At 43.0% G+C, this 20,924-nt stretch overlaps 2 protein-coding genes across 2 annotated transcripts in view; both read right to left on the bottom strand.

Annotated features, from left to right (window-relative positions):
• NUDCD3 (NudC domain containing 3) overlaps positions 1-9,569 on the bottom strand; it is a 53,882-nt gene extending 44,313 nt beyond the window's left edge. Inside the window, exons 1-2 of the mRNA XM_032229965.1 lie at positions 9,190-9,569; positions 7,813-8,126 (exon numbers count right to left, since the gene is read on the bottom strand). Coding sequence (XP_032085856.1) covers positions 7,813-8,126; positions 9,190-9,387 — 512 coding nt within the window. The 5' untranslated portion in view covers positions 9,388-9,569. The remainder of the gene's footprint in view (positions 1-7,812; positions 8,127-9,189) is intronic.
• Positions 9,570-12,012: 2,443 nt separating this feature from the next.
• Positions 12,013-17,293, bottom strand: LOC116516329 (melanin-concentrating hormone receptor 1-like). The gene is made up of 3 exons (XM_032228758.1): positions 16,836-17,293; positions 13,498-14,189; positions 12,013-12,107 (listed from the first exon to the last, which is right to left on the bottom strand). Exons 1-3 carry the CDS (start codon positions 17,291-17,293, stop codon positions 12,013-12,015), a joined length of 1,245 nt encoding a protein of 414 aa, XP_032084649.1.
• Between the last annotated feature and the right edge of the window lie 3,631 nt (positions 17,294-20,924).

Here is a 20,924-nt window from a genome sequence, read left to right as displayed (position 1 = left end):
GGTGGGCTATTGCCATCTACTGGTAATCAGAAGAATAACCAGGGGCGAAGAGGAGAGCATCCTTAATCAGCCATGAGCCAGAAAAGAATGCAAGTTCTTCTTCTGAATCAGTGGAATAGGGAAAAAAAGGGGGTCACTATCTGGAGGGATAGTGGTTGTGTCTTAACACTTCCATCACTGAACGCTTTCAATAATGTTCACTTTGTGCAACACACACACGCGCACACACACAAAAACCTCATAAACTGAAAGTCTTGAACCAAGGAAAAATTACATTACTAAGTTGATTTTTGGCTCAAACTAGATGCCATTTGTTAAGTGAGTTTTGTCCCATTTTACGACCTTTCTTGCCACAATTGTGAAGGGAATAACTGCAGTTACTAAGTTAGTAATATGGCTGGCTTCCCCATTGACTTTGCTTGTCAGAAGGTCATAAAAGATGATCACATGACTCCGGGACACTGCAACTGTCATAAATATGAGTCAGTTATTAAGTGTCTGAATTTTGATCATATGACCCTGAGGATGCTGAAATTGTCATGTGTGAAAAATAGTCATAAGTTACTGTTTTCAGTGCTGCTGCAACTTTGAATGGTCACTATTGTGGCCCAGCATGAGCCATTGGAGCTGCCACCAGACTCCGACAGAGAGGGGCCCTATGAGTCGGCTCTGGAGGATGTGGAGGACCCTGGACAGGGTTCCGACTCCGAGCAGGGCGCAGAGAGGCTGGTTGGCCACCAGGAGGCACCTGAGCCTTGGACCAGTGGGGAGGAGACAAGGGAGAGTGAGCCGGACGCCAGCAGTGAGTTGTTACTGGATGCCCGGCACCGAAGAGCTAATAGGCGTAAGGAACAGTTGTGCAGTTACAGGAGGTAATTGCACTCAGCTGGTGGTCATTAGGCTCCTCTCCAGACTATAAAAGGGCTGCTTGTGCACACGCCCCTCTTGCAGAAGTCAACGCATTGACTAAAACACAGGAACTAATGCTGGAGAACATGATTGTGAGCTTGGCAGGCTGGATTGCTGCCAAGGCTTACCTGTGCCGGTTTGCTGCCAAGGACCTGTCTGTCTGTTAATTAAATGCCGTAACTTATCTTTGGCTCAGAGTGTGCTTTGGTGTGGAACGGGGGGGGGGGGGGTGTCAGAAGAGGTCACTAAATGAACTGCTGTAAATCAAAGACTACATGTAATCTTTAGCAGCCTTTCCCAGCCCAAAATACCCTTCAGAAAGAATGAGGTAAGCATTCTTGAAACAACAAATTCAAAACTGAGAAACGTTTCCAGAAATTGGCATAAATGCCAACCTACATTACACAACCAACTATGTCAGACTCATAAAGTAGGTGGGTGCTTTATTTACCAATACATTTTACCAGTGCTAGCATGTCCTACATACAGGAGAGCACCATATTTGCACAAAGTCTTTTATATATGTTTAAAATGATCACTTTAAATCAATAAAATTTCTGGACAGAAGAAATACAAGTCTTTTATCCAACATTCAAGTTGGAGTAATGAGAGCTACTAAGAGTTATTTATGGTGGGGCTTGCAGCAAGATACCTTTTCTGATATCGAAGGAATTAAAATGCAAGTATTAGTAGACAAAGCAGCTCCAGGAGATCCCTGACAGGATACTGAAGTTTACTTCTTTTAAGACATTAAGGCTAAAAGCAGAAAGACCTGCTGCATTCAGGAAGCAGCGCTTGGGAACTTAATGGAGCACACAATGGCTACACGCAAAAGCTGTTGGGGAGAGTTGTGCAGAATATATTCGAAGGAAAATAAGCTTTGACTGCCTAAGGAAGACATGCATTTTCTGCCCGCTCTAATTTCAAGGCAAGCCTTTTCAAGCCTAGACAAACCTAAACTGTGCACAACAGGAAGTAACTTGCATTACCCCTTCCAAAGCCACAATATTGCAACGACAGGATTGGGGCTCCTCTGGTGAGGATTCTAGAAGTTTTATCATTTTAGTAAGTGTCAATTGTAAACAAAGAAGTCATTTTTTTATTGAAGCCATTTGCATTTTTTCCTCTTGCTTACAGCCAAAAGTGTGTCTCGGTTAAATGAAGCAGCCAGCAGGGGAAATATCAATGTAAATTCAACCTGTGCTTCAGGTGGTTTTTGTGTCCTCATTCCCAACTCCCAAACTAAACAACATAACACGAGACTAAAAACATGATTACAGTTGCATTTTGAAATCTGCATCTGACTAAAGATCTATCCTTTGACAAGTGGAAGAGCTGGTTGTGATTCTGCAACCACTGTAAAGGTCTCATGATTACAAATGTAACGTAAGAGCAACTGCCAAAATAATCCACCGAAAATGGTAGACAGATCCCAAGACGCCATACAATTTCAATTTTATTGGGACAAGTGGAATACCTAAGTCTGCTGACCGATCTTTGTACCCTACAAAGTCCCAACCCTACAACATTTACAGACCGAAATTCACACACGTTTGAAAGCATAATGAACCATGGTTCTACGCCCAAAATCAGGAGCATGCCTATTTCAACAACACAACATGAAAAATGTGTTATGGAAATATGCCTTGCCATCATGTTCCTAACAGATAATGTGTGTGAGAGACTTAATAGGAAGAACTAAGCAAAAGTCACAGAAAAAGTATACCCTCATGCTGTGTGTTCTTTCCAACACCACAAAACGGGAAGAATTAAACTCAATTGATTCTCTTCAATCTGAGAACCTACTACAAGACTAGAACTATGTCCTTGAATTCAAGTAATCAAACTGGGGGGGAGGGGGGACCATTAAGTTCTGGGTCACAGGAAACTTCAAGGCAGGCAAATCTTTGGGGAAGCAAGTCATAAATAGGTCTCACAGGTGTATTAATTCTACTCTACCAATGTAACCTACTTTTGCTCAATCTATCAACTGCTCCTTATTCTTTCCTGCCACAGAGAAGAGCTCAAATGAGCTCTACTTGCAAACAATCCCTTGTGGCTATAATGATGATTGCTATCATTAGCCCTGGCTTGCCTTCAGAGACATCTATTACTTCTACCATGTCCCATTTAGTGCTGCAATTTTATTTTTTTTATTTCCAAGAATTTCAAGGGAGTTTTGTACTCCCAACTCTTCCAATGGGAGAAGGAAAGAGTATTTATGTTTGCTGCTCTGAATGTAAAAAAAAATCCAATAAATATGAAGTTCATGTGGAATGGACAACTGATTAGTTTAAAAGTGGGGAGGGAGGTTAGCTGCTACAGTTTCAGAGCCTATGTTTGACAGACAAGTTTTTAAGAGTATTTTCAATTTAATGCCAAAGTAAGTTCCGATTTTCTAAATTAAATACAAATTTATTCTACCACTTATTCAATTTTCTGTCCAAGATTTCCTCACAATCTATTAATTCCAGGACAGGTCTATTTATCACGTAAGAGGGCTTTCTTCCCAAGTGTTGGCTGTGCCAACAAAAAGAACAAGTGGAGGAAATCAACTATGTATATTAAACATAAAAATAAAAATTCAGAATCCGTGTCAAGGAACATAAATAGAAATAAGAAGGCAGGAAGCTCAGCGGCACATGCAACTTTATTTTAAATACCGCCAGGCAAATGTATGCAGAATCAAGTCTATAAGTGGGCTAAGTGAGAAGGCGGGCACTCAAAATAAAAAGCAGATGAGCTCAGACATAGAGAATGAAGAGAACTACTTGTCAAAACAGATGGAAATATCTGAGCCCAGAAGAACGGGTGTAAAGAGCAGCTCCGCGCCAACCAGATGGCAATGAAACAGACAACTCTTCCCTCTCATTGTTCAGAACTTGGGAGACATGGGGCTGTCTGTTGCCATGAAGGATGGTGCAGAGGGTTAAACCAAATTAATAGGGCTCGGCAACTGAAATTTACCTATTGTCACATTGGATTCCATAACCCTCAGCTTAATTAACATACTCAAGCATTACATTATAGTATGAGAAGCAGAAACAGTAGAAAGAATTGTACTGATTCCGTATTACCAAAGTTGGCATACAGTGTTGGAAGGGTAAATAAAATGAAACGTCAAGCTCTTTTGAGTTGGAGCTCGCTGTCCAATGCAGAACCAAAAAGAGGAAAACAGTGTTTAGTTTTCAAAAGCTACCAAAGAGTAGGAGGTCCTTGGTGCTCTCTGAGCTTGGTTGTTTTCTTGCAGGCGTTTCATTACCCAATGCACTGATGAGGTTACCTAGTTTGGGTAATGAAATGTCTGCAAGAAAACAACCAAGCTCAGAGAGCACCAAGGACCCCCTCATTTCAGCCCTGAGCTACAAATATTCTCCATGTTGCCGAGTACAGCTTTATGCTGACTTGCAGCTCCAGGATTTGCAATACATACTCAGATTTTGCATGTCAAGCCCACAGTCGCTGAGTGCAGCATTTGCTATCCTGCCCACTCCTGCTGCTCCTAAGAATGTCACTTCATACCATGTTATCAGTTATTTTGAAAGGGTGGAATATTCCACAAAAACAGATATTCATTGTCCTTTTTAAAGTCATAAAATATTTGGGAAAACTCTCCATAAATATCTCATCTCCAGTAGAAAGATAAAAATCATCAAGTTTTACTTTACTGCAATATATCATATATCGGGGTTAATCTAAAAAGATAAATGTTTGTATCTCAAATACTGAAAAAGGTAAAATGCAAACACTTCTGAACGATGTCCATGTATCTCCCAGCTTAATGGCATTTGCTTTCATTAATCATGCATAACGTTTCACTTAATATAGACTTGATTTGGACTAGAACTTGACATAAATAATGAGCAATTTTGTTTAACGCTTCCAAAGTGACAAGAACAACATTGGAAGAGGCAAGATTCCCTCCTTCATTTATTAACTATTTCCTGTTTTTCATCACTGAGACTTACTACCTTCAGCTAAACAGATGGAGATCACACTGTATCTCAATTTCCATCAATTTGTGTCCATAAAATACATTATTCATAACAACTTATCAGCCAAGCTTTTAGATTGAATGTCTAGAGGGAAGCTTAGAAGAGTTTAAAGATACAGTACTTTAATATGCATTTGAAGATGCATTAAGTGGACACTGACACCACCAAGTGGAGGCATTGCAAAGGTACTATAATTCTGAGATGTATGTAGCGAAGATCATTTATGTAGTCATCAAAAAATCCTGACCATGAGTGCTTTGGCAAGAGATAATCACATATTGTACTAGCCTAACTTTTCATGAAATCTGTACTGTTAATTTATAAACTTCATTGAAATATACATGTCAGGTCCCATAGATCTCTATCGCAACGCACTCTAGTGGCTGACTTGTGAACTGCGCCTACATTTACAAAGCTTTGCAACGCACCCTAGTGGCCAAAAAGCGAATTGAACTAAAAAAAATCATAATACATAGAAAAAATTTCCTGAACTAATCCTAGCCATAGAATCATAGAATCTTTTCTAGCCATGGCAGAAGGGTCAGGCATGCCAGTCCCCATGCCTGAACCCACCACAGACTCAGAACTGATGGTCCAAAACTCAGAATTGGATGTCGGGACATTGCCATTCTGGTGGGGAAGCCTGGATGCATTCCTCACTTTATAACCTTTTTCCTCTTGCATGCCTATCCTGTACTTTGATTTACCTTATTGGGAATGTAAGGGGGAGGGAATAGCTAGAGGGCCATCTGTTGATGCCTGAGAACAGCTTCTTATCACCTTCACAGCCTGAACTTCTCAAAACAACGTCACATCTGGGGATTAACTTGCCCTGCATTGGACTGAGGGGAGGGGTCTCTATCCCTTTTAACCTACCGGTTTTGCACGGAATCTTCAGATCCTGCTTTCTTTGTCTTACTATCACTTTCTCCGATATATAAGTTTCCTTTTGAAATGCCAACCCTTTGAAGAGTTCTACTTTCTGGAAAACAGATTGTAAAGCCACTATTCCAAACTATGTTTTTCAGGTTAAGGCAATAGCCAAATCAAAATTTGGAAGCCATCTTGTTGTGCTTTTGACAACTAAATTAAAAGCATGGTTCCAGATCAAAAATGCTGCACCCTCTCTGATTAGAAAACTGGTTCCTGTAACAACATCTCCTCTTTACAGTTTTACAGACATTTCAAAGTCCATTTTACCTCCAGGTATATGTGTCACTTCAAGAACTGTTTTACCTATATTCATTTCAAGTGGCTCTTTTCTCCAATCTTTTCTTGAAACAACCACCTTCTCTGGTAGTCTGTGTTCAGAGAAAGTGACCAATTCAAAATCGCACAGTGAGCTGCCAGGGTAAGGGTGAATTAACAAATCTTGATCTCACCACACTTAGTACAATACTACAATCACATAACCCTTTTAAACATCTCTAGAATGGAATTTCAGCTAAACAGGCTTTTGGCTAGTTGTGTTTTCCAACTTAATTGGGGAAATGGCTGTTTAAATACCAGTATTCTAAGAAATCTGCGCAATCTTCAGAACAATTTTATATGCATCCAATAAAGTGATAATGTGATAGAAAGACATCACAATGTAAATTATTCTACCGTCTATTTGAAACTTGGATTTTTTTTAAAAAAGGCCATTTGATATTACCTGCATTAAGCAGGAAAGAGTGAGAATGCATATTCAAGGAATTGTTCCAGACATCAAAATGTCTCATTTCTTCAATTTGATAATAAGTCAGTACAGTAGTATTAACACCATAAATTAAACATTGACTTAAAGCCAATGTTACCTTTATTGTTCATTCACGTAGTATTATACATTTTATTATGTTTTAAAAATCACCAGAAGAGCCAGATTATCATCAAACCTCAGATTACATAAAAGAGGTTGAACAACTGAATGTAAGCAACAACATTGTAGTAAAATAGTGACTTTGTCTTGCCATGCCTTTTGTTCCAAGTACAGGATTTGAGATTTGTGAACCATAAAATCTCAGCCATATAATGGGGTGTGTCGCATCAACAGACACTGTAGATGATATCTACTCCCCTCTTAATAGTGCCCCAAAATCCTGCAAGCCAAGGAAATCAGGTGACTTAACATGTCTAAAGTAGTTGTCAGCCCCATGAATTGTGGAATAGTTATATACTAAATCACATGATTTATAGCTATACATCTCAATACTTACAACACTTGCTACTTTTGAGAGGCTAACTTTATTATATATATGGTTAGAACAGCAATTTTAAGCAGTTACCAGGCAAGCGTATTTGTCACTTGATGGCTTCTCAATGCTAATCTCCCCTATTATTACTGACATATCTCTTATACATTGCCTTTAAATGTGTATAACAGCTTTCCAGTTTTGTCACTATGTATTTGTAGAAATAAAAACCCAATATGTAAATAGTATCTCAGAAGCTAGGGATGGATGTAATAGCAAATGGAAAACTTTAAAAATCAGGAGCGCAATACAAAAATTAAATGGAATTGAAAGAAAGGCTTGCCAAATTAGAATACCTTATTCTGGATTAGATGAACAGTCTCTGACTACTGTAGATAAAAGGCATATTTCCAAGATTGTGACTGCTGCCATCTGTTTTTGCCATTCAGAGACTGCTACTGCATAGATTAAGCTCCATTAATAGAATTCCCACAAAAAACACATAGTCAGAAAAACCCAAAGGTAGGAAGTACTGAGCATTTTAATATAAAACTACCACAATGGTACATAATCAGTCACTTAAAGCAGCAAGACCATAGCTTGTTCACCAATATGCATTTCTCTAACTGTCTTTCCTCTTTAGCAAAAGCAAATCTATCCCAAGTTTACTAGGTCACTACGGCTGCACTTTGTCACTAACTCTTTGACGTGGTCCAAGCACCACTAGAGCCACTCACCTGGGGAATTCTGTTTGTTCACTTTCTACAGGGGCAGCAACAGATGCTGGCAGTTCTGCTGTTGTATCAGCAACTTGTGCTTCAACAGTTTCTTCTGCTTTCACAGGTTCCTCTGCATCTGCAGTCTTTCCACTTTCCAGTCCAGAGTCCTGCTCCACTGCCGAGGTGATTTCAACCTCCTCAATGGCAGAAGGCACATTTGTTTTCTCTCCTGCAGCCACCATGTCCGCCTCTCTTTTCTTCAACTTCTCCTCAATTTCTTGCTGTCTTTTCTCATCATCTTGGCGGGCCAGATGTTCAAAGGTTTTGAATGCCTGAAAGTGATGCAGCAATCAAGCAGCAACCCAATAATTAACTTACAGACCATCACTAGAGATTAGCTAGCACACTGCATTTTAATTTCAAGGAGATAACAGTATTGCTCTATGTGTCAGATCAGCTCTAAGAACAAGTATTTATCTACTTGCCTAGTCATAAGGAATGAATCCAGTATATTTTATAGGGAGTGTGAAGGAGGGGCAAAGTCCATTATGGACAAAGAAAATTGAGTTATTTGGATTTAAAGAAAAATGCAGAGTAAGAGATTAGTAACAGGCATCAAACTAAATAAAAATAATTGCACTTCCCAAACACCAAATTAGCTACCCTGAAGAATCTCTTCCTACTCATAACTTGATACTGCTATTTCATAAACATACTTGGATCTAAACATTTTTTGTATTCAGCATGAATCGTGCTGACAATAGCCAGTTTTTGCTATATATACTATCCCAAGCCATGGCCTGCGCTTAAGTCTTAACTGCCTCAGTTTGCCCTATATTGTATAGTACAATCCATTTTCATGTAGCATACTATGAACCCAGCAGTAGCTATTAGCCAGGCCACATTTTTAATATATTAGATTTATATAGCGACCGACTGATCTGAAATACAAGACTCAGGGTAGCTAACACTATTAAAGATAGGTTAAAAACCTATGCTCCAACCTGAATATAGAATAATAAGCGTTGGAAAGGGTCTTGGAGGTCTTCTAGTCCAACTTTCTGCTGGAGCAGGAGACCATTTCAAACAAATCTCTTCTTAGCCTCCAGTGTTGGAGCACCCACAATTTCTGAATCTCGGACTGTCTTCTTACCAAGTGCCCAATCCAAACCAACTAACCATTTCACGGTTTAACAGCCCGGTTCCCACAACCTGTTTGAATCACTAAGTTCTTCACCCCACTTCAGCTCTCTCTGCCTGGCCTACTACACGGGGCCGTCCCGGGGGCTTGATTTGAGAGGCTACCTAAAACAGCGGGCAGGAGGGGACAAAATCGGGGCGTCCAAAGGAGAACCGGCCGGCGGGGAGGGAGGAGAGGGACCCAGCCAGGCTTACCCGAACGGCCATCCTCTTGGCCAAGCCGGGCGGGAAGCCCAGCCGGTCCGAGGGCTGCATCAGCAGCCGGTAGAAGTCGGTTTTGCGGTAGAGGAAGCCGAAGAGGATGTTCAGGAATTCCTCGACGTTGCCCACATGCTGCAAAATCCCCAGCAAAGCCTGGTCGTACATGTCCGTCATGGCCACGGAGCGCTCCATGAGGCCGGCGGGGACAAAAGGAGTCCGACGCGGAGGCCCCGCTCGCCTTTCCCGGGAAAGAGGCAAGAAATGCCCGACGAGACCCCCGCCGCCGCCTTGCCCGATTGAACCCGCGAAGGCGATTCTGCTGTCAGGGCAACCCTAACCCTAAGGGCAATACGATCACGTGACCGACACGCCCCTTCCGGTCCTGTTCACGAATGTTTCCCCGAGCATCTTCCGGTTGAGCGCGCGCTACCGTTCCCGCTAAAAAGTTTTCCTCCGCCCGACTCTGCGGGTTGGCTGAGCGTTAGAAGGAAGCGCTTTTAGACACACACACAAAAAGGGGGGGGGGAGTCCTCGGGCTGTTTTAGGTGGTCCTCCCCCCCTTCCCACGCAAATGTTGTTAAATAGTCGTTTCCAGGAAGGGCTTATTTGCAAGAGGGCTCCTTGGTATTCTTTGAGCTTGGTAGTTTTCTTACGGGCGTTTCATTTATCAAAACTAGGTAAACATAATCAATGCTGAGCACTGATGAGGTTACCTAGTTGGATAATGAAACGTCTCAAAAAAAAAAAAATCACCCATCTCAGAGGGCACCAAGAAGCCCTCATTTCGACCCTGAGCTACAAATATTCTCCTTCATTGGTTAGTTGCAAGAGTTTGTTGAAAGGTTTAGGAATGGAAGAACAAAAAGGAGGTCTTAGCAGCGATAGGGATCGAGTCAGGACAAGGGGCCCATGTCTATTGATCAGATGTGCCGCTTTTTCCAAAGTTGCATACTTTTCCAGGAGGATACACAACCCCAGGAAAAAATATTTTTTGAAATAATTGAAAATACCTGTCGCTCTAGTTTTAGATTTTGGCAGTGTTTTGCTTTCCAAGCTTGTTTCTATTTAGTTTCTGAACCTTTCATTACCAGACTAGGTATCGTCAGCAAGATTTTCTTGTCCTATTAGCTTATAAATGTCTTCTGTGCCAGTTTGGTCAGTTGGTTGTGTGATTAGTTGTTCTTCGGAGCTATATTTAAATTCAGAGCAGCTGATTGGTTCTCTTTGATTGGTCATCTGGTTTACTATTCTGACACATGACATTTATAGGTTTAGGAGAATAGGATAAAAAAAATCCTGATTATGTTACCTAATCTGGTAACAAAACGGTCAGAAACTAAATTGAAACAAACTTGAAGAGCAAATCACTGCTAAAAAGTATTTTTCCCCAATTTGAGCACCCAGCTCGCTGGAAGCTCTTTTCTGCTTGGCACCTCTATGACTGAATGAAGAAAATGTGGGAGGGGGTGCACACGACAGCCCTGCTGAGTTAGATCAATATTTCCCAATGTAGGGGGTTGTATGATGTGTGGATTTCAAGTCCCAGAATTCCCCCTCCAGCATGCTAGCAAGGGAGTTGAAGTCCATCCCAATTAAAGCATGCTGGTAGGGGAATACTGGGAGCTGAAATCCACCTATCTTAATGTACTTGAAGCTGATAAATGTTGATCTATCAACTACTGTGTGGGAATTGGAGGAAAGGCATGTATAAAGCTAATATTTTTTTAGATTTTATCTTATGGTTTGATCCTTTGACTTCCTAGTATAATATCCTTAGAATTTCATTTCTCACCCAGACACACACAAAAAATAAAGATATCCATATTAATTATAAGAAAAATTCCATGGTCTGTTTTAGAATGGCATCTTTATTAATCAAATCACCAAATCATATGTAAGTTTTCAAGGTCTTTAGATCTCTAAATTAGACAGGATGAACTTGGGAGGTAATAAATTCTTCCGTTGGATAGACACTGGTTGCTCATCTCTGAGAAATGTGCATTTGCATCCTACATTAACAGATTTTGCACTGAGTAGGAAGAAGGATTTACACTGGAGCTGGTTTCATGTCCAAATAGCAGAGCAGCAGTAATTTTCTAAAATATATTCAATTGTGAGAAACATAAAAGATGCTAAACAGCACTGTGTTTTTGGCAACCAGTAGCATTGTTCTCACAGGTTTTCAATTTTCTAACCTGATCTTAGAAAACTCAGCTACGTTAACTTCACAAATTCAGTTTTACAAGGCAGCCAGGAAAGTTCTTTGCAACTGTAAGTAGCCTATTTCTTCAGGGAACGAGTAAAAAAAAACTGGTATCTCAGCTTGAAAACACATATTCAGCAAGACATGGAAAAATTGACTGCCTGGAAAGTCTGTTAGAAAAGCCCTAAGAGAGTGGAAAATCACTTTTGGAAGAAGAACATATTAGAAAGATGTGTTGAGATAGGTTCCATGAGTGGGCAGTCAACATATTGATAGAATACAATTATTGGAGTTCATTATCTCAAAGTGCCCCTCTACCTTTTGAATTCAAGGATCCAATAGTCCATTTTGCTTTCTCTTCATATGATTCCTCATCACAACAGCGACTTTCTTGTGTGTTCATATATGAAGACCATATGAAAAGCACCATTTATTTTCAGGAAAAATACCCTCAGTTTACATCCAAATAAGCAATTCTCATACAGGGCAATCTTAAGATCCCTTACACTCCCCATGCCCACTGACAGCCATACTGTAGCTTGAAGTCTCATTCATGGAACGTAAAGGTACTTCTATTCCAAAGTGATGATGGCTGCATGGAGATACAGATTGGCTTACTTGTGGACTATACATGGTAGCTGAGATTTCTGCAGTAGAAAAAGAAAGATGTTCCCGTATTGTTGTCCACCTGGTGAGACACTTGCAGTACCTATGAAAAAAGAGAATGTATCAACTTATCACATTTATTTATAAGAACTAGGGTGGTGCAGTGATTAGAATGCAATACTGCTACCATATTTTTCGGAGTATAAGATGCTCTGAAGTATAAGACGCACCTAGCTTTTGGTAGGAAAACAAGAGAAAAATATCTGCCTCCCAGCAATTTGTCTCCTTGCAACAAACAGCAAACAGCGCAGACAATATACACTGTACTGTGATATTTCAGACTATACTTGTACAGATGCTGTTAAAATTGATGTGCTTTCTGGAAGTATAGTTATTCTCTGCTATTTAAAAGCATAGCACTTTTTAAAACAATAGCACTGGGCCTCTTCAGATCAAGCATTTATTTTAAAAAGCTTCTTCATTTTGTTAAGTTGTCTAGAATAATAATAAAGCAGTCTTTAAAAAATAAGTTTAATAATTTGAACATTCTATGGGCATTTATAATTGTTGACCAGTGGTGGGTTCCGGATCCCGTTGCAAGCGCTACGGTGCATTGGGGCCCAGCATCCACATGAATGCGCGCAGCACGCACATGCATCCTACCCTCCAGCAACACCTCCATGACGCTCCAGCTGCTCGGTGGAACATTGCGCAGGCGCCGTACGCACTGTGCATGTGTGCAGAAACGCTGAAGAGTTCAAATATATAGGTAAGGACGACGGGCAGGTGGGTGGGCCCTCCGGAGCACCGTACCAGAACGGTACCCGGTGCTCCGGGCAGGCACCAGTACACCTGACCGGGGCATACTGCCTGCAACCCACCACTGTTGTTGACTTACCTCCTTGCAGCAAACAGCCTGATTAGCACAAGAAAAAAAATCTGCCTCTGGCTCCCAGCAATTTGTCTCATGGAGCAAACAGCAAGTTTCACTTTCAATTTCTCCTGATCATCAGCTGTTTCAGGCTGCAGGGATTGCTATAGTCTATTGAAGCCTCTGCAAGCCCCGTTTGCTGCAAAGAGGTAAATTGCTGGAAGGCAGAGGCCAAAGGGTTGGGTGGGTGGGGCTACATTCAGTGTATAAGACGTACCCACATTTTCACCCTCTTTTGGTGGGGAAAGGTGCATCTTATACTCCAAAAATGCAGTACTTCTGCTTACTGCCGACTGCCAGCAGTTTGGCAGTTCGATTCTCACCAGCTCAAGGCTGACTCAGGTTTCCATCCTTCCGAGGTTGGTAAAATGAGGACCCAGATTGTTGGGGGCAGTATACTGACTCTCTAAATTGTTGAGAGAGAACTGTAAAACACGTACAGCACTGTACGTCTAACTGCTATTGCTGTTTGGGAAGTTTTCCACAATACATAAATCGATTTCTAGAAAGAACAGTCAACCTGCACCTTCCAGATGCATTGAATGATGGCACCTATAATTACCAGTATAGGAAGGGATGATCTGGGGAGGAATATTATGATAGCTGCAATCCCTCATTACTGGAGGGAAGATTAGCCCTTCTATCATGACCCGGAGACCATCTAGTGAGCTGTGCTCTCCCACCAGGACACCTCCAGTTCTTTGTCCCCACCTGGACTGGGCCATCTTCTCCTGGAAAAACTCAGTGCAGAAAATCACAAGAATGGGACTGATGCAACTGTGGGCATAGCTGAGACAAATAGTAGCTTGGTACAAGTAGAAGAAGGTTGCTGAAGGAGCGGCTGTCAGATTAACCAGCTGCAGCACATGATAGGGTGTCCAGCAAATGAAGAAGGCCGCAATGATTGTGAGCGCCATGCGAGTCACCTTCTGGCTGCGGGCGGATGCCTTCCGATGCACACGGCGCATTGCACGGAATAGATGTTGCAGAGTCAAAGAATACAACACTGTAATGACCAGCAAAGGCAGGAGGAATGCTATGAAGGATTGATAGAGAGTGTACCAGTATACGCTATGGGGGCCTGGCAAGTCTATAAGGCAGATCTCCGTCTTGTTGTCCCAAAATATCCGGGTGTACAGCATAGCGGGAGTAGCCAGGATCAAGCTTCCAACCCATATGCCAACATTGATCATCGCTGTGCAACGCAAGTTCCGCCTCTGGGCAATGGTAGATGAGTACACCACAGCTACGTATCTGGAGAAGAGACATGAAGGCTCATCACTTATAGAAAACACAACTAAATATATACTACAAACATATAGATGGTATAAGAAAACTCATCCTTTGTGATTACCTGCATGCCTACATGCATTTTCTACAGGGCAGTTCATGAGACCAAAGTTGGAGATGGCAGACAGTTGTAAGGGTTGAGAAACTGGTCTAGAGGCCTGCTTGAGTTCCGGATTCAATCTCTGATATTTTCAAATAAAGTTGGCGAAATGCTTATATAAAACCCTGGGGATTCGTTGTCTAGTTTTGAAATAGACAATTACCAGCCAAAACGTCCAAGAGAAAACAATGGTAATGTCAGCGTTCCAAGTATCATGCAGAATTAAATCAGAGTCCAAGGCAAAACGATCCTTAAAGTTCCAATTTAATAAGTCAGACATCTTGGCACATCTGTGGAATCCCAATTCTGGAAGTTGCCTAGGATTCCCACCCAGTTGAAAGTTCATGATCTTGTCCCCACACCCACAAATCCATCACATGGTCCAATCTTCTTCTTCCATGCTGGCATCTCCACCCGGCTGGTTCCGGTCAGGTGTCGAGGTGCAGAGACAAAGAATAACCTTGAGCTTCTAAAAAGAATTTTTTTGTTTTGAAAACAACACATTCCACCCCTTGCTATTCCCCCCCCCCTTAATGAAAAGGCATACTAAAGATGAAGCTAGAAGAGAGAGTGTGGCAGGCCAAAGATTCTTAAAGGAACCCCTGCAGGCCTGACAGGTAATTTTATTCTTCACTTTGCAAAGATGGTAGATCACGGAAACGCAGGTACAAGTGTACACACCCTAAATCACCAATGCATTTGCTTTATATTCTCTAGTGTCATTACCCATCTTTTCCTCATTGGCTTAGTAATCATGTAGTCACTACCTATCCAAAGTATCTAAAATGAATACATTATCTCCGCCCCTGATTACATATCCCACCACTCTAATTCTATCACCCCTGCCCTTATTTACAAATTACCTTTTATGATCCTAGTTTCTAGGGGTTGCCTCTACATTAACTATCATATCAGCACATTCTGGTTCAGGCTGGTTTCTAGCATAGCAGAGGCCTTCCTTATATACAATTCTAAAGCTTCAGCCTAGCTCATGAGATTAGAAACATATACAGTGTATTTTCCTCACAGGCCAGCATGTCTTCTTATAATTCTGTAAAAACAATACACTCTCTTTCCCACACCTGGAAATCTGGTAACAGTTCGCACTGATTAAACTGAGATGATGGTCCCACTTAGCAGCCCCCACCTCCCTGCATCTTTCCCTTCTTCTTCCGACACCGCCTGCTCCTCTGAAAACTGCCAGAAACTTTCCCGTCAGCTCCCTTCCCCAAAACGTATCATATTGTGGGTGCTAAAGAGCTTCAAGAACCACACGTTTGTGAAAATGTGATTTATGTTGCTGGTAAGATATGCCAGCATTCCCTAATTCTATTTCTCTGACCAGCAAGAACATTTCTTGTCTCCTCCACTTGGTTGCTGCCGAAGGACAGAGGAAGGTTGGCTAATGCTATGCAAGACTGACCTTCTGGAAGGACCTGATCCAAGATATACAGGTAGTCCTCAACTTATAACTATTTGTTTAGTGACCATTTCAGAGGTGGGTTCCTACCAGTTCGCACCTATTCGGTAGAACCGGTTCGTCAAATCTACCGAACCGGTTAGAAGAGGTTCCACCAGTGGACCCGGAAAGCAGGCCACACCTACAGAAGAGGTTCCAATTTTTTTTGAAACCCACCACTGGTCCTTGGATATGATTATTCTACACTATCACGCTCATATTTATAAAACTCAGTGCCTCTGTGAAAGGTAAGGATGACTACTGCGTTTGTGGTGCAATCAGAACATTGTGTGTGTTGAAGTTGTTTTAACGCAAACCAAAGATGCCTTTTAAAAAACAAATTTACATCATATTCTTATGCATGCCAGTGCTGTGTGTGAGGTAATTTAAGGTGGTTTTGACAAGTGTCGTCGGCATCTTCATATCCGGTCACATGGGCGGCAAGCCACTCCCATCCGGTCACATGGGCGGCAAGCCACTCCCACAAAGGAGGCCACACCCACAGAGTAGGTTCGAACAATTTTTGAAACCCACCACTGGACCATTTGAAGCTACAGCAGCACTGAAAGAGTGATTTACAACCATTTCCTTATGACCATTGCAGCGTTCTCATGTTACATGATCAAAAATCCAGGCACTTGGCTGCTGGCATGTATTGATGATGGTTGCAGCATCTCTGGGGCATGTGATTCCCATTTGCAATCTTCCCAGCCTGCTTCCAACAAGCAAAGTCAATGTGGAGAGCTGGATTCCTTTAACAACTGCATGATTCACCTAACAGCTATGGCAAAAAGGTTGTAAAATCAGCACCTTGCTTAGCAACAGAAATTCTGGTCTCAATTGTAGTTGTAATTCGAGGACTATGTGTAGTTGGTGGCAAGAGTCCTCAATTACCACCATTCATTTAGTTATAACAGCACTGAAAAAAGTGACTTATAACCATTCCTCACACTCAGGTGGCTGCTGACTCCAGCTGTTCTACCTCTCTGGGGGGAAAGGTTTGAGCCCCACCCACCCCATCCTCTTCCTTCCAACCTAGGTTAGCCCTTACCTGTCTATGCAGAGCAGAGTGATGATAGCCACACTGCTGAACTGGTTATTGAGATCAATAGTAGTTGCAGCCCAACACAGGAAGTCCCCAAATACCCAGCCTTGCTCCTGGAGAAGCTGGTGGATGATGAGAGGCATGCCAAGCAGGAAGAGCAGATCAGCCAAGGCCAAGTTCAGAATGTAGATGTCCGATACAACCTTCCGTTTGCAGCCCAGGACCACTGAGATCACCAGCCCATTGGCCAGCACACCCGAGGCACAGATGAAGGCATAGATGATGGGAAGCACTAAGGAAACTGCTGGACCCGGAGAGCTGCCATCCCCCTGGGTGCCCTCTGAATAGGACTGCACCAGTTCACTGTGCTTCAGAGAGTGGTTGGCTACAAGTGGTGTAGGAGTTCCAGATGAAATGTTGACCCCAAGAGGAAAGTCACCGTTTCTGTTTAGCAAAACACCCATGGCAAGGGAATTGGCAGTCAAGGTAGCTTCAGCCTGGCCACTCAAAAGGAGCATGGGGATGAGAAGATGTTTTTGGACCCCAAAGAAGACTTCATCTCTATTTAACTCTTACAAGTCATTCAGGCACAGCTTCAGAAACAGCAGCAAGGAATGTTTCCAAAAAGCGAATGTAGCCTGACTTTCTGATAGAAGCTTATATTTGTCCCGGAAGCTGGGATGTCCATCCTGTACCTCTGTCCCAGATCAGTACCTAGAGTTCTTGGAGGAGGAACTGTCGTGCTTCTTGCTTCTGTTCTTTTGGATGCTCGGGTATTCTCCCTTAGGAGGAAATCAAAGTCCCTGGGTTAGTTTCTTCCACATGAAATAAACAATAAAATATAAATGTATCAGCCAGAAACTCTTCTTATGTCAGAGGAGAAGAGAAGGGAGAAGAGCTGAAGCAACTGGGTTGAATAGACAGCTCTGGAAACAAATTATTTTCCCAATTCCCAAAAGTTAACCAGTCTTTCCCAACCAAGTAACTTTCAGATGTGTGGGTTATAGCCGTAATAGCTTCCAACCAGCAGATGCAGCAACCATGTTGGCTGGGGGCAATGGAGGTTGTAGTCCCATGCATCTATAGGGGTAGCTCCTAAGGACCAAGAGTACACTAAGGCTGCTATCCTTTTCTGGACGCTCACATCCATCGCCATCATCAACCTGCATTTGCACTCAATATTAAAGCTGCAATTGATCCAGATGTCACACATGGACAAGCCCCAGGCAAAATATAACTGCAAGTTTCATACAATTGGGTAAATCCCTATTTCTCATTTCTGGCAACACCCCCAGTTGATTGAATGACTATTCCCAAAGTATAGGTAGTCTTTGACTTACAACCACAATTGAGCCCCAAATTTATGTTGTCATGTGAGAAATTTGTTAAGTGAGTTTTGCCCCCTTTTACGACTTTTCTTCCAGCAGTTAAGTTAATAACACCGTTATTAAGTGAATCTGGCTTCCCCATTGACTTTGCTTGTCAGAAGTTTGCAAAAGGGGATCACATGACCCTGGCAACAGTCATAAATATGAACCAGTTGTCAAGCATCTGGATGTAAAAATCGCATGACGATGGGTCATAAGTGTGAAAAATGGTCTTAAGTCACTTTTTTCAGTGGCATTGTAACTGAATGGTCACTAAACAAACTGTTGTAAATTGAGGACTACCTGTACTTTACCCTTTTTTGTTTTGTTACTTTTTCTTGTTACATGTTTATTTGTTTAATAATACAGGTTTTCTTAAGTGTTTAACGTTGTTATTTTATTTATTGAACATTGTTAGTTCAAAAAATATCTTATGAATCATCAATTTAAAATTTTAACATGGTAAATATTAATTAATCTAACCCAGGGGCCGGCAAACTTAAAAACTCCAAGAGCCATTTGGACCCATTTCCCACAGAAAAGAAAACACCAAGAGACACCAAAGGTCCTAACCGGAAGCCCGCTGTTTAATTCTGGAGCTGACAGGAAGTTCAGCTCCCCCACCATTGAGTCTCCTCCTAGCGCGGCGTACTTTTTCCTCTACCTGTCATAACTGAAAGCCCTCTCAATTGTGGAGACAACTGGAAAAGCCTCCCCTTGCCATAGAGTCTTCTCCTGGCCCACTGTGCTTCTCTTCCCCCCCCCCACCTGAAGCTCCTCTCAAAATTGTGGCGCTGACTGGTGACAGAGTCGCAGCAGAGGGAGGAAAGAGCCACATACGGCTCCAGAGCCGCAGTTTGCTGACCCCTGATCTAACCCATACAAACAAGCAAGCTTTTTTAGGAATCCCAAGTTTTAAAGGTTGGGAAGGGTCTTTTGAGCAAAAAGGGATTAAGAAGCACTGATCTAAACACTAGATGGTGTTTGCTTTACATCTGTCCTTTAACAACTCAAGAGTTTCTTCACAACATCCCCTCCTCTCTTGAGAGATGTGGGGTTGGCAAAGAAGGAGAGACCCAAACTCCCACTGCTGACTTCCGTGGTTGAGGAGGAACTGAACCCAAGTCTCCCCAGTTCAGATGCAGCACCCCCATTCTGCTCCACAACCAAAAGCTCTTTTCTCCCCAGGAATCCCAGTCTGTTCAAAAGGCCCCATTCATCTCGACGGAAATGGCTCCTGAAATGTATCCCTCCCTTGCTTGGGTTACCCCATAGCTGAAGTCTGAGAGCCGCCGCTGGTGCCTTGGGATGACAGAGGTTAGACGGGAGAATCGCTGCCGGACTTCTGCGGCTCTCTCCCTCCCTCCCTTCACAGTAACACATCTGGCGACGGCAGCTACAGCTGCCAGCAGGCGATCACAAGCCCCCTGCCCTGCCCCACTCCTGGCGGCGGGGCTGCTTAGGCGGGGCCAGAGACGGACGCTAAGCAAGGCGGGTGTCCCCGCCATTCCCACCCAGCAAAGCGGCCTCGCTCCGCTTTCCTTTCGGAAGAAGAGAGGCGCCGACGAAGAAGAAGACGACGACGCGCGTCCGCTCCCGCGAGGAATTATATCCCGCAGTAGCCGAGTCCTCCCTCCGAAATCTCCCGCCTTCTCTTGCCTTCCCTTCCCGGCCCCATCGCAGAGAATTTACCGCCGGCTCTCCGCCGCGCTGTCCCAAGAGCCGCTGTTGCTGCAGACACGGGTGGGCGCAACTGAGCGTGGGAAGGCGCAGAGCCTTCGGCCGGCTCTCCTGCTTCACCTGTGCGCGCCGTCATTCTCGCTCGCGGGGTTTTGCTGGCCCCCTGCTCCGAATTTGACTTCCCCCGTCTTTCTTCCCAGGACGGGGTGGGGTGGGGGATGATCTTCCTTGGCTGGCTTGGTTTTAATCATCATGCAGTCCCCGTCATGCCGTCTCTCTTTCCGCCCTCTCGGCTTCGTTTGAAAAAAGAATTGCGCGTTGTCCACCTTTGTGTGAAGCGCCAGCCTTCTAACACGCGGCATGCACACAGGAGCGAAGGGGAGGGGTCGCCTCGCCGCCCAGCCACGCCCAAACCCGCACCGGCAACTATGTGCGCGATCCTGAGCGACCATTAGGGGGCACCAAAGAGAATTCTTTTTTTTCTTTGCAGCCCTCTAAAGGTGCTTTGGAGTTCTGCAGGCCAGATGTGGAAACCTCTGGGGTGGGGGAGGAAGGGAGGCTGGATGGTCAGCCCAGGCTCCCCTGCCCTCCATTCCTGCTCCTTCTCTTTGACCATTCATTCTTCTTAGGGCAGCAAGGAAGATCAGCTGCATTGACCATCAGGGTGTGATCAGCCAGAGTGCCAAACCATGGCTTAAGTAACATTCTGTGTGTCCAAAGTCAAACTGTGGGGGAGATTGTGTAGTAACTGTATGATCTTAAAATCTAGACGTAACGATCCTTCAGGGATGAACTTTGAATGTGTATGTTTGTTAGTTGCCTTTTCTTCTATCTCTGGTTCTACATTCTTAGTATCTTAAAGCAGAACAGCCTACTGCATTTACATAATTGGACGAAATGTAGGTGGTCTTCCAAAATAGCTTTCAAAACTTAGGCAATGCTTATGCATCCACATAAGGAAAGTAGGAGTTGAAACAAGTTAATATCCTATCCTTCTAAAAATATATACAACTAGTTCAATAGAAGAGAATATTTATAGCTCAGGGTT

The sequence above is a fragment of the Thamnophis elegans genome, chromosome 13 (genome assembly GCF_009769535.1).
Source record: "Thamnophis elegans isolate rThaEle1 chromosome 13, rThaEle1.pri, whole genome shotgun sequence".
NCBI classification, from domain to species: Eukaryota; Metazoa; Chordata; class Lepidosauria; order Squamata; family Colubridae; genus Thamnophis; species Thamnophis elegans.
Note: the sequence above shows the minus strand (reverse complement) of the source record. Positions and strands in the feature narration are given on the sequence as shown.

What these genes read in the sequence shown, in the direction of transcription:
- LOC116516329 (XM_032228758.1), bottom strand. Translation starts at nt 17,293, where the DNA reads ATGGGTGTTTTGCTAAACAGAAACGGTGACTTTCCTCTTGGGGTCAAC. An exon ending in ACTCTGCTCTGCATAGACAG is followed by an intron (nt 14,190 to 16,835) that starts GTAAGGGCTAAC and finishes TCTCTTCTCCAG; the next exon opens with ATACGTAGCTGTGGTGTACT. An exon ending in GATCATCCCTTCCTATACTG is followed by an intron (nt 12,108 to 13,497) that starts GTAATTATAGGT and finishes CTTTTTTCATAG; the next exon opens with GTACTGCAAGTGTCTCACCA.